This window comes from Tribolium castaneum, chromosome 10 (genome assembly GCF_031307605.1).
Source record: "Tribolium castaneum strain GA2 chromosome 10, icTriCast1.1, whole genome shotgun sequence".
NCBI classification, from domain to species: domain Eukaryota; kingdom Metazoa; phylum Arthropoda; class Insecta; order Coleoptera; family Tenebrionidae; genus Tribolium; species Tribolium castaneum.
In genome coordinates, this window is record NC_087403.1 from 1,717,187 (window position 1) to 1,729,191 (window position 12,005).

A 12,005-nucleotide genomic window follows, 5' to 3' on the forward strand; every position below is an offset into this window, starting at 1 on the left:
AATTTTGCCAAGTCAGTAAAAACAAACGCTGACACTTGATGTCATTGGTCTAAGTATTGTAATAACCACTAATGCAAAATCAAGCGCAAAAATAAAGATAAGATACATCTTCAAAGTATAAAAGGGGTCAACCCACTTTGCTACAAATCGCACGATGAAGTTCACCATCTCGTGCATTTTTCTGTGTGTTTGCGCCCAAACTCTTGCATTTGAAGCCCCAATCCACCCTTTGTACACCGTCGATGCGACCAAAACCTTCGGGTATGTTTAAACTATTGCCAAATTTCCCCCCCTAACCCAGATTCTAGTGACTCAAGCGAATACGACACTTGCGATTTAACCCCTCCGGAGTGTGACCCCCAGTATAAATACCGCTCTTTCGACGGCTCATGCAATAATCTGAAACACCCGGTATGGGGAATGGTGAAATCAGCTTTTGCCCGTGTTTTTCCCCCGCGATATAGTGACGGGAAGGAGTTACCTCCTGTTGCAAGTGACGGAGGAGAGTTGCCTAACGCTAGACATATCGTCACTTCTGTTTTTGACGACAAGGACGTGCCGGACACAGTGTCGCTAATTGTAGCCCAATGGGCACAATTCATTGCCCATGACTTTGCCGTCGGAGTCCCCAAAAGTACCAAATTAAAACTTCCGGACTTAAAACACTAATCAAGGTTTTTAGCCGGAGTTGATGATTGTTGCGCGTCGGATGATCCTCTCGTTTGCTTATCTATTCCGATACCTGAAGACGACGCTTTCTACTCGCAATATAACAAAACTTGTTTAAGTATGACACGGACTCAGACGACTTTGACGGGGGATTGCGACCCCCAAGGGCCGAAACAACAAGTAGGAACAGAAATTTAAAAATAAAAAAAAATAATAAAAAATAAAATTGTAGATTAATGGAGTTAGTCATGGGCTTGATGGTTCCCAAATTTATGGTTCCGACCCCGAAACTGCCTCCTCTTTGCGGGAACATAAAGGTGGTCGGATGTTGGTACGACAAAAAGCCGATGGTCGCTGTTTTTTACCATCCAAAGGGTCGTGCTATAATTCGGATGTTTGCTATGTTGCAGGTTGTCTTTTTTATTACTTTTGTCAAATAGTTATGTTGTTTTCAGGAGAGTCTCGTGTCAATCAAAACACTCAATTGACAATCATGCATACTATGCTGGTGAGGGAACATAACAGAATTGCTGATATTTTGGCCAGTCTTCACCCGGAATGGGATGATGAAACTGTCTATCAGGAAACTCGAAGCATTGTCGTAGCTGAATACCTCCACATCACCTATAACCACTTCCTGCCGAATATATTAAATGAGAATTTCATGATTAGAAACGAACTCAGGTCGAGAAATCAAGGATATCACAAATATGACGAAGAAATTCCCAATATTGTTCTCATAAGTTTCAGTAATCCCGCCTTTAGGATTTTCCATTCCGGTCTACAGGGAGTTATAGGGTAAAAATATATTATCTAATGAATAGGCGTCGACTTAACAACCTTGTTTATCACAAGAAGTTGTAATTTTGAATAAATTAAGCAAATGCAGTCGTATACACAAACATGGGTCCTTCGAGCCGGATATAGTCGGCGTCCATGGTTTAGTGTCACCACTGTAGCTCTCTGATTTCAGTCTGTACAACTACCATTTGGACCCAACCTCGCACATTAATCTAACGGATTACATGAACTCGCCCGGAATTTTGGAAGAAGAGAACCACTTCGACGAATTAATCTTGGGCGTAATCACCCAACCCATGCAAACGATTGACACCTTCTACACGTCCCAAATCGACGGCAAGTTGTTCCATTTCGGCAAACCGTACGGTGCTGACTTGAACGCTCTGGACATCCAGAGAGCAAGAGACCATGCAGTCCCCGGTTACCCTACCGTTCTGTACGGCTGTAGGGGAATCGAAGTGAGGGATTTTGACGACTTGGCCGCAATTTGGCCCGAGAAGCACATCAAAACCGTGCGAAATATCTACAAGTCGGTCGACGACATCGATCTGTTCGTTGGCGTTAACTTTGAGAATAAGCCAGAAGGGCACAGAATGAGCCCGGTCTTGGAGTGTCTGATCGGGGAACAGTTCTACAGGTGGAAGAACGGTGACAGGTTTTGGTACGAGGTTGAAAACCAACCCCATTCCTTCACTCCAGGTGATTAACCCAAACTTTATTATTCAACACTGATGAAATTTTTAGCACAACTTGATGAAATAAGACAGGCGACGCTGTCGCGCCTCGTTTGCGACACCAGTGACTATATCGTGAACATAACAGTAAATGCGTGGAAGCCACCGGGGGACAAGTACGTTTTTGTTCTTTTAACCCCGTTTTTGCAACTTATGTTCCAGTAACCCGATTGTTCCATGCGAAAACGTCCCGTCGATTGATCTCTCAAAATGGCTTTAATGTATTACACAATTCCAAAAATAAACAATACTAAGGAAAATTAGTTTCATTTATTTAAAATCTAGCGCGTTGCACATGCGCAGGTTTTATCAATGGACCGACGCCACTGTTTTAAAATCGATAACAATTTTATTATCAATCAAAAATGCGCGTCTCATTGTACTAAATAAATAAATCTTCGCAATAATTTAGTTGTTATAGCCCCAAATAATTGCCGACTCGGGTCCGCCACTGTCACCTGTCAGTGGTTTAAAAAACCGAAGCTGTCAGTTTGTCAGCGAAAAACTGGACAAAAACTAGTTTTAAACATAATTAAAAGTGAAAAACATTGAACTGAAAATCCGGGACCATGTCTGATGCTGAGGACGATTTTATGTGCGAAGATGAGGAGGATTATGGCTTGGTAGGTGTTACCTAACCTCAAATTCGGGAAAAAAATTGTTTGTACTATTTATAACAATGCTTGTTTACCATTTTTTTAGGAATATTCAGAGGATAGTAATTCGGAACCGGACGTGGATCTGGAAAATCAGTACTATAATAGCAAATCTTTGAAAGAAGAGGAGCCCAAAGCGGCGCTAGCTTCTTTCCAGAAAGTCCTGGACCTGGAAAGCGGCGAGAAAGGCGAGTGGGGCTTCAAAGCCCTCAAACAAATGATCAAAATTAATTTTAAACTGGTATTTTGTGCCACTCATGTTGTACTTGTTTGCTCATTTTTTATTGAAGGGTAATTTTGAAGAAATGATGACGCGCTACAAGCAATTACTGACTTACATTAAAAGTGCAGTCACTAGAAACCACAGCGAGAAATCAATCAACTCAATCTTAGACTACATCTCAACGTCGAAAAACGTAGTACATATTGCTAATTAACCAACCGTTGTAATTGATTTTTTAGATGGAACTGCTGCAAAACTTTTACGAAACCACTCTCGAGGCGCTTAAAGACGCGAAAAACGACCGATTATGGTTTAAAACTAACACGAAATTAGGGAAACTTTACTACGACCGCGGCGACTTCAACAAACTTGCTAAAATTTTGAAACAGTTACACCAGTCTTGCCAGACCGACGACGGTGAAGACGACTTGAAAAAGGGCACACAGCTGCTGGAAATCTACGCTCTGGAGATCCAAATGTACACAGCGCAGAAGAACAACAAAAAACTCAAAACATTGTACGAGCAGTCGCTCCACATTAAATCAGCAATACCTCACCCACTTATCATGGGCGTGATTCGAGGTACGGGGGTTTTCCCTTGCGTAAAAAACTAATCGTTTTGTTTAGAATGCGGCGGCAAGATGCATCTGCGCGAGGACGAGTTCGAAAAAGCCCACACTGACTTCTTTGAAGCTTTCAAAAATTACGACGAGTCGGGCAGCCCCCGGAGAACCACGTGTCTCAAATATCTAGTGCTTGCAAACATGTAACAATTTCACATCGTTGGTGCCTTTACGTAGTTGATTTTTCAGGCTGATGAAATCAGGGATTAACCCGTTTGACTCTCAGGAAGCTAAACCGTACAAAAATGATCCCGAAATTCTCGCAATGACGAATTTAGTAAATGCTTACCAAACCAATGATATTAACGAGTTTGAGTCAATCCTGAAGCAGAACCGGCAGAATATTATGGACGATCCGTTCATTAGGGAACATATTGAAGGTTGCTTCCGTTCTTATGTTTTCTCCTTTAATTTTTATTTGCAGATTTGTTGCGCAACATCCGGACCCAAGTTTTGATCAAGTTAATTAAGCCCTACACTCGGATTCAGATCCCGTTTATTTCAACCGAGTTAAACATTGATGTATCGGAAGTAGAAAATCTCTTAGTTTCATGCATCTTAGATAAGTAGGTTTTCACGTTTTGTGGCCGTTTTTTCACGAGTGATTTCAGTACGATTGAAGGAAGAATAGATCAGGTCAATCAAGTGTTGTTCCTAGAGCGGGCTGCGGTGAACATGGCGCGGTACAACGCTCTGGACCGATGGACTAACCAGTTGAACACCCTCCACTTGTCAATAATCAACAAAATGGCTTAACATTTTGATTATTTTTTCCTACTAACAGTGATTAAGTCCGCGAAAATGTGATACGTTTACATGTTAACTAGTAGTATCACTAAACATATTTATTTTAACATTAGTTAGGAAATTCGTTACTTTCTGTTCAGATGTATTGCTCTAACCCGTAATAAAGTTTCATTTCAAACTCGGCGCCTTGTCCACTCCTACCAACTGCGCCCACCAACTCGGAAGTCTCCAAACGTGACCTTTGTTTTTGTTGGCGAATTTTTAAATTAATTCAATAAATTTGCAATACAATTATGCAAACAGGTGGTTGAGCAGTTGTGTCCCAGAAATGATTTAAATCCGCTTGAAAACTGCGAAAAAACTCGCACAGTTACGACAACCTGGAGACGAAAAATGCCAAGCAACTGTTTTTATTCATTTGAGCCACTACTTAAGTAAGACAAGCTCACAGGTACGTGTTTGTACTTATTTTATCACTTAAACCCAGCTAAATTTCAGTCGGAATTATTCAAAGTTCAAGCTCTAATTGACCTAACTGTGTGGGCTGGGTTAATAAAATTAAAAATGGGCATAACGTGACGAAATGAGCGAGCAACAGTCGTGTTATTGTGCCCCATGCCAGGAGTTCTTGTCCATTTGTACCATCAAACGGCCCGTGTACCCCCTAGACCCCGTGGCCCCCGACCACAGCGAGTTCTTTTTGATCGATTCAAACGTACGCATCCGTGTCGTGCACGTAGCACCGGAAAACGGGCTCAAACTGCCAAATCTGGACCTCCACCAAGGCGCAAAGCGCAGCTCGTTGTCCGAAGAGTACTGGTTTACGAAATGGAACAAGCCCCTGAAAATCGGCATTTGTCGGTGCTCCTTCCGGCGGTCGTTCCGACTCTCAGTGGCGGAGAACCGGGACAGGTGAGTTGGCAGCCGGTGGCCGACTTGAGCCCCTTTAGTGCTTCCAGTTTTGAAGCAGCCCCCAAGCGCATCGTCGACGTCGAGAGCTTCGTCGAGCGGATCATCCAAGACACGATTTTCGAGGCCTTTCAGGAGTACTACGTTTTGAGGAACCAAAACGGCGTTATCAACCTAGCGTATCAGAAAAGTGAGGACGACGGCGTGGTTTTGCGAAAGCCGGTCACGCGCCAACCCAAACAATGCCTCCATAAAAAATACGCGCAAAAAGTATTGTAATCAACGCGAAATTATTCAATCCTCAAATTTCTGTTACAGAAGCCTGTTATTATTTTGTTTCATGGTATTGGCAATTCCGCTGACGTTTGGTGGCCGGTTATCCATACCTTGGCCAATAAAGGATATGAGGTCATTGCCCCCGATATGTTGGGGCATGGCTTCAGCTCAGCCCCCAATAAACCGAATTCCTACACTTTTCATAATTTGTTAATACATGCAATCACGATTTTCGACCACTACACGGCTTCCGACGACAAGCGGAAGTGCATTCTCATCGGACACTCCTACGGGTGAGTGCCCCTTGCACCCCATAGTAGCAATAAAGAGAAACAGAAGCGGCAAAATAGCTAATACTACGTAATCTTAACAAGTCAATAAATACATGGCATTTGTATTTTTGATGAAATAACAATTAAAATAACAATAAAAAATATATATTCGTTATAACCATAGAAGGCGTGAGCCGCGAAAAGTTCTTCGATTTTTTTTAACTTAAAACGCAATTCCTTAAAAAAATAGCTTAATGTATAAACCCAAAAAATAATTAAAAATAACAGTCAGGTAAAGAGAAAATACTGAAAAGATGTAGAAGTATCACCTATAAAAAAACAAAAAGCACGTGTATGTAAATTTTTTCAGGCAATTTTCATAACTAGAGTAACAACACGGTAAATGTAAAGTTTAATGCAATAAATAACTTACAAACGCTTCATAATTTTTAATGGCGGTTTTCCCGCTATCAAAACATAAAGTAGCGCAATTTTAAATTGATGTATATGACAAAAACGCTTTGTTAATAAAGTTTTTAATTTTTTTCTTTCATTCGGTTATAATCTTACCAATTATGATTGATTACAATTATTACTCCTCAATTACTATAATTTTTCAATTACAGTTAACTGTAAACTGCTCAATGAAATATTATAAAAGTTGTTGAATTTACAAAATTCTGGGAGCAATTTTTTCCAGTTGTAGCATCGTCACAGCCCTCTACCGCCACAGGGCGCCCCAAATCTCGCAGTTAATCTTAATCAGTGGCGGCGGGCCTACACCTCTGGCAGCTCCGGTCAAAAACAGCGAAATTTCGCCATTTGGGTGCATCCACACCCTATTCAAGCCGCTACTTTTCTGTGGCTTGAAACGGAGTTTCCTGTTTTCTTCCCGTGGAAAGCATTTCGAGGTTTGTGAGGGCGAGTCGGCCATACCTCCTCGAATCCTGGAATACATCTCAAGGGGGCAAAACTGGCCGGAGGGCGACGCTGCCTTCCATAGGCGCATCCTTGTGCCCACGTTACTCGTGCATGGGCTGCAGGATAAAAACGTTACGCTTGTACAACAATGTGAGATGGAGAGGGTTTGTTTCGTGGTTTTGAGGGGGCACTGCGATAGTTGACTGTTTTAGACCATACCGAGGGCCTTTCTGGAACTGATCCCAAATGCGGGGCATATGGCCATGATCGAAACGCCGGAGCATCTCAGCCATATGATCTTGTGTTTTATTGACACCTGGAGCTAATTATCTGATATTTATTTTTATTTATTTTTATACTTTTTACCAGAGCCGGATCGAGACACAGTTTCACCTGTTTTACAGTAGGTGAAAGTCTTAGTGAGGCGGAAAAGTACATTTAAAATTTTTATTACAATTACAAAATTTTACGATTTTTATTTAACTTGTTTTGTTGTCTGTGTTATATCTTTCGGGTTAAATGTGAGAAATTTCTGTTATCCAAATGAGCTGAAATTTTGCATACACACGTAATCTCCGTACTATTTAGTTAATTAGCCCTTAATAATAAAAATTATTAATAATTGTATTCTTGCGGATGATAATATATTCTTTGTCATGTAGATGCTATTAGTAAAATAATTCTAAAATATTTATTATGCAATGTTTTAGTGGAAGTAAATTGTGAAATGTTTGAAAAAGCTTGTACTAAAATTTACTTACCTATAACGGTCTTTTTACCGCTTTACACCTTATCAAAATTCTAAAGTTGTAGATAAATTTCAGAGAAAACATAATTAACCATTTTTAATTCTTTTTTACTTTTAACAGCTAATCATTTTCAATTCATTATTTCCTTAATGGTTTACAAAACTGTTAGCACTTTTTCTGTTTAGTGTTATGTAACCTTTGTTGAATAATTATTACTCCTGTTAAAAAACCAAATTTATTAACAAAAATCGTAAATACACATTTGGCGCCCTTTGTGTGGGCCCCTCACCCTCGATCCGGCCCTGGTTTTATTGTTTGACGAACTTCAGCCTGAATTAACTATGTGATATAAGAAGTGCAAGTATTAATCCGTCCGATAACGTAACGAAGTATTATTTTTTACTCACTTTAATAAAGTTTTTCAACCGAATAAATGCGTTTAATTGAAACCCCCAATCAGTGTTTTATAGTAACAAGTTTATTTTCAAAAATATAATCTTTACAAAACGTTTTTAAGACAATTTGCTGGTCAGTTCTGGCACGGCTTTGAACAAATCAGCGACCAATCCGTAATCGGCGACCTGGAAAATTGGAGCTTCCGGGTCCTTGTTGATTGCGACGATAGTTTTGCTGTCCTTCATCCCAGCCAAGTGCTGGATGGCCCCCGAAATGCCCACAGCGATGTACAAATCCTAGAGAAAAAATAATTACGTGCCCTTTGAACCCGTGGCGAACATACCGGTGCGACGATTTTGCCAGTCTGTCCAACTTGAAGATCGTTCGGAACGAACCCTGCGTCCACAGCGGCCCTGGAAGCCCCCACGGCGGCATTCAACTTGTCGGCAAGATCGTACAAAAGCTTGAAATTGTCGCCCGATTTCAGCCCACGGCCCCCACTGACCACCACCTTGGCACTGGTTAACTCAGGCCGGTCGGACTTGCTCAACTGTTGCCCCACGAAGACAGTCATGTCGGTGGCGCAGCCGTCGGTGGGCACAGTCTCGGTCTTGGCCGAGCCCCCTTCCAGCTTATCGGCCTCGAAACTGGTCCCTCGGACGCTTATTATTTTGATGGGGTCGTTGGCTTTCATAGTCTGGATTGCGTTGCCTTTGAAGGAGGCATTCAGCAATTTTAATTTTTTGGGGGTTGTTATTATTACCTGCATAGATGCTCCGCACGAAGGTGTCGGGGGACTTGATCCCGATGACGTCAGACACGGGGGAGACGTCCAGCTTGGCAGCAACCCGGGGCAAAAGGGCCTTTCCGAAGGCGGAAGCCCCGGCTATGATGTGGGTGTAATTGAACTGTTTTTGCGTTGAGATGATGAGAGGGGTCAGGCTTTCGGCCGTGAAGCCGTTAAAGGCATCGCTCTCCGCGATGAGGATTTTCGAAAGTCCGTTTGCTTTTGCTAGGGCTTCCGCCGCAGGGCCGCATTTTGTGCCGGCGACAAGGACGGAGATTTCGCCCCCGATTTTCTTAGCTGCAGTCAACGCATTTTGCGTAATGGGGTTAAGGCCCTTGTTGTCGTGCTCGGCGATAATTAGGGTACTTTGCAGGCGTTTCAAATGATTGGAAAACTAAAAACTGATCAGTGAGCAAGATGTTATATAACCACAATTATATAAATACCTGGGACGTTAACTGACGCGAACAATTCGAAAACATTTTGCTAAGTCTACAAATTCTTCTACTTTATTAATTATTTAATGATTTTATCAAAGTACATAGAGTTCAAAGTACACCTGACAGTGACAGATGTAGTGTTGCCAGTTCAACAAAACTAAATTAACCAAATGCTAGATACCACTAATTTTCGCACTAAAATTTCACATTGCCAGTTTCTGTTTAAATATAAACATGCATTTTTATTTTTCCATTAACTGCATGCGAAACTTTTATAATTTTAGACGTTTATAGACAAATACATTTGTCATAATTAATTTTTCTAGATCAATACTGTTCTATTTTGAATAATTCTGTGTATGAATGTTTCTAAATTTGACGGATTTGGACAGTGAGTGTTTCTGGTTATGATTTGTTTTAGACGTGTGATGACGTCACATCCGAGGTTAGGTGTGCGGCGCAGGCGGCGAGGGCGGTTCAGTCGACAGCGAGCAGTGGTGCGGGTCAGATCGGGAGCGGGAGCGGGAGGCGAGGCGAAGCGAGGTGAGTCGGTTTATTTAAATTATTGTGTATTGTGCGGTTTCGTTCAATTTATTCAGTTTGTTACTTGCCGTTGTCGCGAACGGACGTGTGTTCAAGCAAATCTAAATTTTCCGGTTTAAATTTTCAATTCGGTGGCTAGTGATCGCGTTTGAGTGACACATTTTAAATACAGTAAATAAAATTATTATCAAACACTCAAATAATTTATTGCCACGTAATAATTTTGTCTTTAATTTCAATGAATGAAAGTGGCTTGCTCAAAATTTAATGCAAATAAACATTTTTTTGGTTTCATTTTTATTATTATTTTTTTTAATGCTACAAACGGTAGCCAACGTGGAAGCGATATGAAGGTAGGTGTATTTTATTGCTGTGTCGTATTTATTTATTTCACAAACCAATAATTTCATAAAACTTAAATGCAATTAAAATCTTTAAATGCGGTGTTGAAAAGTGATATTTTGAGTGACACATTTTAAATACAGTAACTATAAATAAAATAAAACACTCAAATAATTAATTGCCACGTAATAATTTTGTCTTTAATTTCAATGAATGAAAGTGGCTTGCTCAAAATTTAATGCAAATAAACATTTTTTTGGTTTCATTTTTATTATTATTTTTTTTAATGCTACAAACGGTAGCCAACGTGGAAGCGATATGAAGGTAGGTGTATTTTATTGCTGTGTCGTATTTATTTATTTCACAAACCAATAATTTCAAACGTATTGTGTATTTTTTATTTTGTTTAATATTGACAAACGTTGCTTGTTGTAACTTTCATGCAAATAAAGATTTTTATTGGTGTTGTTTTAATTTTTTAAATGTCTTGCTACAAACAGTAGCCAACGCAGAAGCCATATGAAGGTAGGTGCATTTTTTTGCGTTTTATCTTGTGATGTGTTGGTTTAATAGCTTGTGTGCCATATATTATACCGTATTGTGTATCCTTTATTCTGTATAATATTTATTAAAGTCGCTTGTTGTAACTTTCCTACAAATTAATTTTTTTGTTGGTTGTGTTTTTAATTTATTTTTTAGGTTTTGCTACAAATGGTAGCAGATGCAGTACAAAAGGTAAGAGCATTTATTTAACGCCAAGTGAAAAAGCTTTGATTTTTGTGTACTATTTTTTCATTTCACAAACCAATAATTCCTTTATTCCCTTCATTTGAAATAATCATTGTTTACCTCATCCTTATATCCTTTTTTCCTGGCAAGAATGCTCTAAACCTCCACGTGGTTCTTGCCGGACAAATTAGTTATTGACTAATTTGACCAATTAGAGCAATCCTTAAATATAACATTGTTGACTGTTTTTTACAGCCGTAAAATTATGTCGCTTGTTGTAATTTTCATGCAAATAAAGATTTTTTATTGGTGTTGTTTTTAATTTTTTTTAATGCTACAAACGGTAGCCAACGTGGAAGCGATATGAAGGTAGGTGTATTTTATTGCTGTGTCGTATTTATTTATTTCTCAAACCAATAATTTCATAAAACTTAATTGCAATTAAAATCTTTAAATGCGGTGTTGAAAGTGACATTTTGAGTGACGCATTTTAGATACAGAAATTATAAATAAAATAAAACACTCAAATAATTTATTGCCACGTAATTTTGTCTTTAATTTCAATGAATGAAAGTGGCTGCTCAAAATTTAATGCAAATAAACATTTTTTTGGTTTCATTTTTATTATTATTTTTTTTAATGCTACAAACGGTAGCCAACGTGGAAGCGATATGAAGGTAGGTGTATTTTATTGCTGTGTCGTATTTATTTATTTCTCAAACCAATAATTTCATAAAACTTAAATGCAATTAAAATCTTTAAATGCGGTGTTGAAAAGTGATATTTTGAGTGACACATTTTAAATACAGTAACTATAAATGAAATAAAACACTCAAATAATTTATTGCCACGTAATTTTGTCTTTAATTTCAATGAATGAAAGTGGCTGCTGAAAATTTAATGCAAATAAACATTTTTTTGGTTTCATTTTTATTATTATTTTTTTTAGTGCTACAAACGGTAGCCAACGTGGAAGCGATATGAAGGTAGGTGTATTTTATTGCTGTGTCGTATTTATTTATTTCACAAACCAATAATTTCATAAAACTTAATTGCAATTAAAATCTTTAAATGCGGTGTTGAAAAGTGATATTTTGAGTGACACATTTTAAATACAGGAAATAAAACACTCAAATAATTTATTGCCACGTAATTTTGTCTTTAATTTCAATGAATGAAAGTGGCTGC

General features: G+C 39.1%; 4 protein-coding genes across 7 annotated transcripts; 3 read left to right on the forward strand and 1 right to left on the reverse strand.

Moving 5' to 3' along the window:
* Positions 1-67: 67 nt before the first annotated feature.
* Positions 68-2,464, forward strand: LOC658016 (peroxidase). The gene is made up of 8 exons (XM_964430.4): positions 68-261; positions 309-634; positions 683-849; positions 902-1,079; positions 1,125-1,467; positions 1,643-2,169; positions 2,215-2,320; positions 2,367-2,464. Exons 1-8 carry the CDS (start codon positions 155-157, stop codon positions 2,422-2,424), a joined length of 1,812 nt encoding a protein of 603 aa, XP_969523.1. The 5' UTR covers positions 68-154; the 3' UTR covers positions 2,425-2,464.
* A 134-nt stretch (positions 2,465-2,598) lies between these two features.
* alien lies at positions 2,599-4,631 on the forward strand. The gene is made up of 8 exons (XM_964360.4): positions 2,599-2,827; positions 2,907-3,101; positions 3,151-3,276; positions 3,323-3,665; positions 3,711-3,849; positions 3,896-4,086; positions 4,131-4,272; positions 4,318-4,631. The coding sequence occupies exons 1-8, from the start codon at positions 2,774-2,776 to the stop codon at positions 4,460-4,462; spliced, it is 1,335 nt and encodes a 444-aa protein (XP_969453.1). The 5' UTR covers positions 2,599-2,773; the 3' UTR covers positions 4,463-4,631.
* A 66-nt stretch (positions 4,632-4,697) lies between these two features.
* LOC657857 (protein ABHD8) lies at positions 4,698-8,014 on the forward strand. 4 transcript variants are annotated; one of them, XM_008192493.3, is made up of 6 exons: positions 4,698-4,904; positions 4,952-5,365; positions 5,413-5,632; positions 5,681-5,931; positions 6,611-6,995; positions 7,044-8,014. In XM_008192493.3, exons 2-6 carry the CDS (start codon positions 5,037-5,039, stop codon positions 7,155-7,157), a joined length of 1,299 nt encoding a protein of 432 aa, XP_008190715.1. In that variant the 5' UTR covers positions 4,698-4,904; positions 4,952-5,036; the 3' UTR covers positions 7,158-8,014. The 4 variants fall into 4 exon arrangements, with proteins under 4 accessions (XP_008190715.1, XP_015835690.1, XP_969381.1 ...); XM_015980204.2 differs by having other exon boundaries at positions 4,699-4,904; positions 4,968-5,365; positions 5,404-5,632; XM_964288.5 differs by having other exon boundaries at positions 4,700-4,904; positions 5,404-5,632.
* A 22-nt stretch (positions 8,015-8,036) lies between these two features.
* On the reverse strand, positions 8,037-9,368 carry wal (walrus). Its single transcript, XM_964213.5, has 4 exons — positions 9,210-9,368; positions 8,740-9,157; positions 8,320-8,687; positions 8,037-8,272 (listed from the first exon to the last, which is right to left on the reverse strand). The coding sequence occupies exons 1-4, from the start codon at positions 9,243-9,245 to the stop codon at positions 8,093-8,095; spliced, it is 1,002 nt and encodes a 333-aa protein (XP_969306.1). The 5' UTR covers positions 9,246-9,368; the 3' UTR covers positions 8,037-8,092.
* Between the last annotated feature and the right edge of the window lie 2,637 nt (positions 9,369-12,005).

Excerpts from the sequence above, each read along its gene's own strand:
- LOC657857 (XM_015980204.2), top strand. The coding sequence starts at position 5,037 with ATGAGCGAGCAACAGTCGTGTTATTGTGCCCCATGCCAGGAGTTCTTG. Across the intron at positions 5,366-5,403 it reads GTGGCGGAGAACCGGGACAG|TGCTTCCAGTTTTGAAGCAG; the intron begins GTGAGTTGGCAG and ends GAGCCCCTTTAG. Across the intron at positions 5,633-5,680 it reads ATAAAAAATACGCGCAAAAA|AAGCCTGTTATTATTTTGTT; the intron begins GTATTGTAATCA and ends TTTCTGTTACAG.
- LOC658016 (XM_964430.4), top strand. The coding sequence starts at position 155 with ATGAAGTTCACCATCTCGTGCATTTTTCTGTGTGTTTGCGCCCAAACT. Across the intron at positions 262-308 it reads GATGCGACCAAAACCTTCGG|TGACTCAAGCGAATACGACA; the intron begins GTATGTTTAAAC and ends CCCAGATTCTAG. Across the intron at positions 2,170-2,214 it reads ACCCCATTCCTTCACTCCAG|CACAACTTGATGAAATAAGA; the intron begins GTGATTAACCCA and ends TGAAATTTTTAG.
- wal (XM_964213.5), bottom strand. The coding sequence starts at position 9,245 with ATGTTTTCGAATTGTTCGCGTCAGTTAACGTCCCAG. Across the intron at positions 9,158-9,209 it reads CGCGTCAGTTAACGTCCCAG|TTTTCCAATCATTTGAAACG; the intron begins GTATTTATATAA and ends ATCAGTTTTTAG. Across the intron at positions 8,273-8,319 it reads CTGGCAAAATCGTCGCACCG|GATTTGTACATCGCTGTGGG; the intron begins GTATGTTCGCCA and ends TTTTTTCTCTAG.
- alien (XM_964360.4), top strand. The coding sequence starts at position 2,774 with ATGTCTGATGCTGAGGACGATTTTATGTGCGAAGATGAGGAGGATTAT. Across the intron at positions 3,277-3,322 it reads ACATCTCAACGTCGAAAAAC|ATGGAACTGCTGCAAAACTT; the intron begins GTAGTACATATT and ends TTGATTTTTTAG. Across the intron at positions 3,850-3,895 it reads TATCTAGTGCTTGCAAACAT|GCTGATGAAATCAGGGATTA; the intron begins GTAACAATTTCA and ends TTGATTTTTCAG.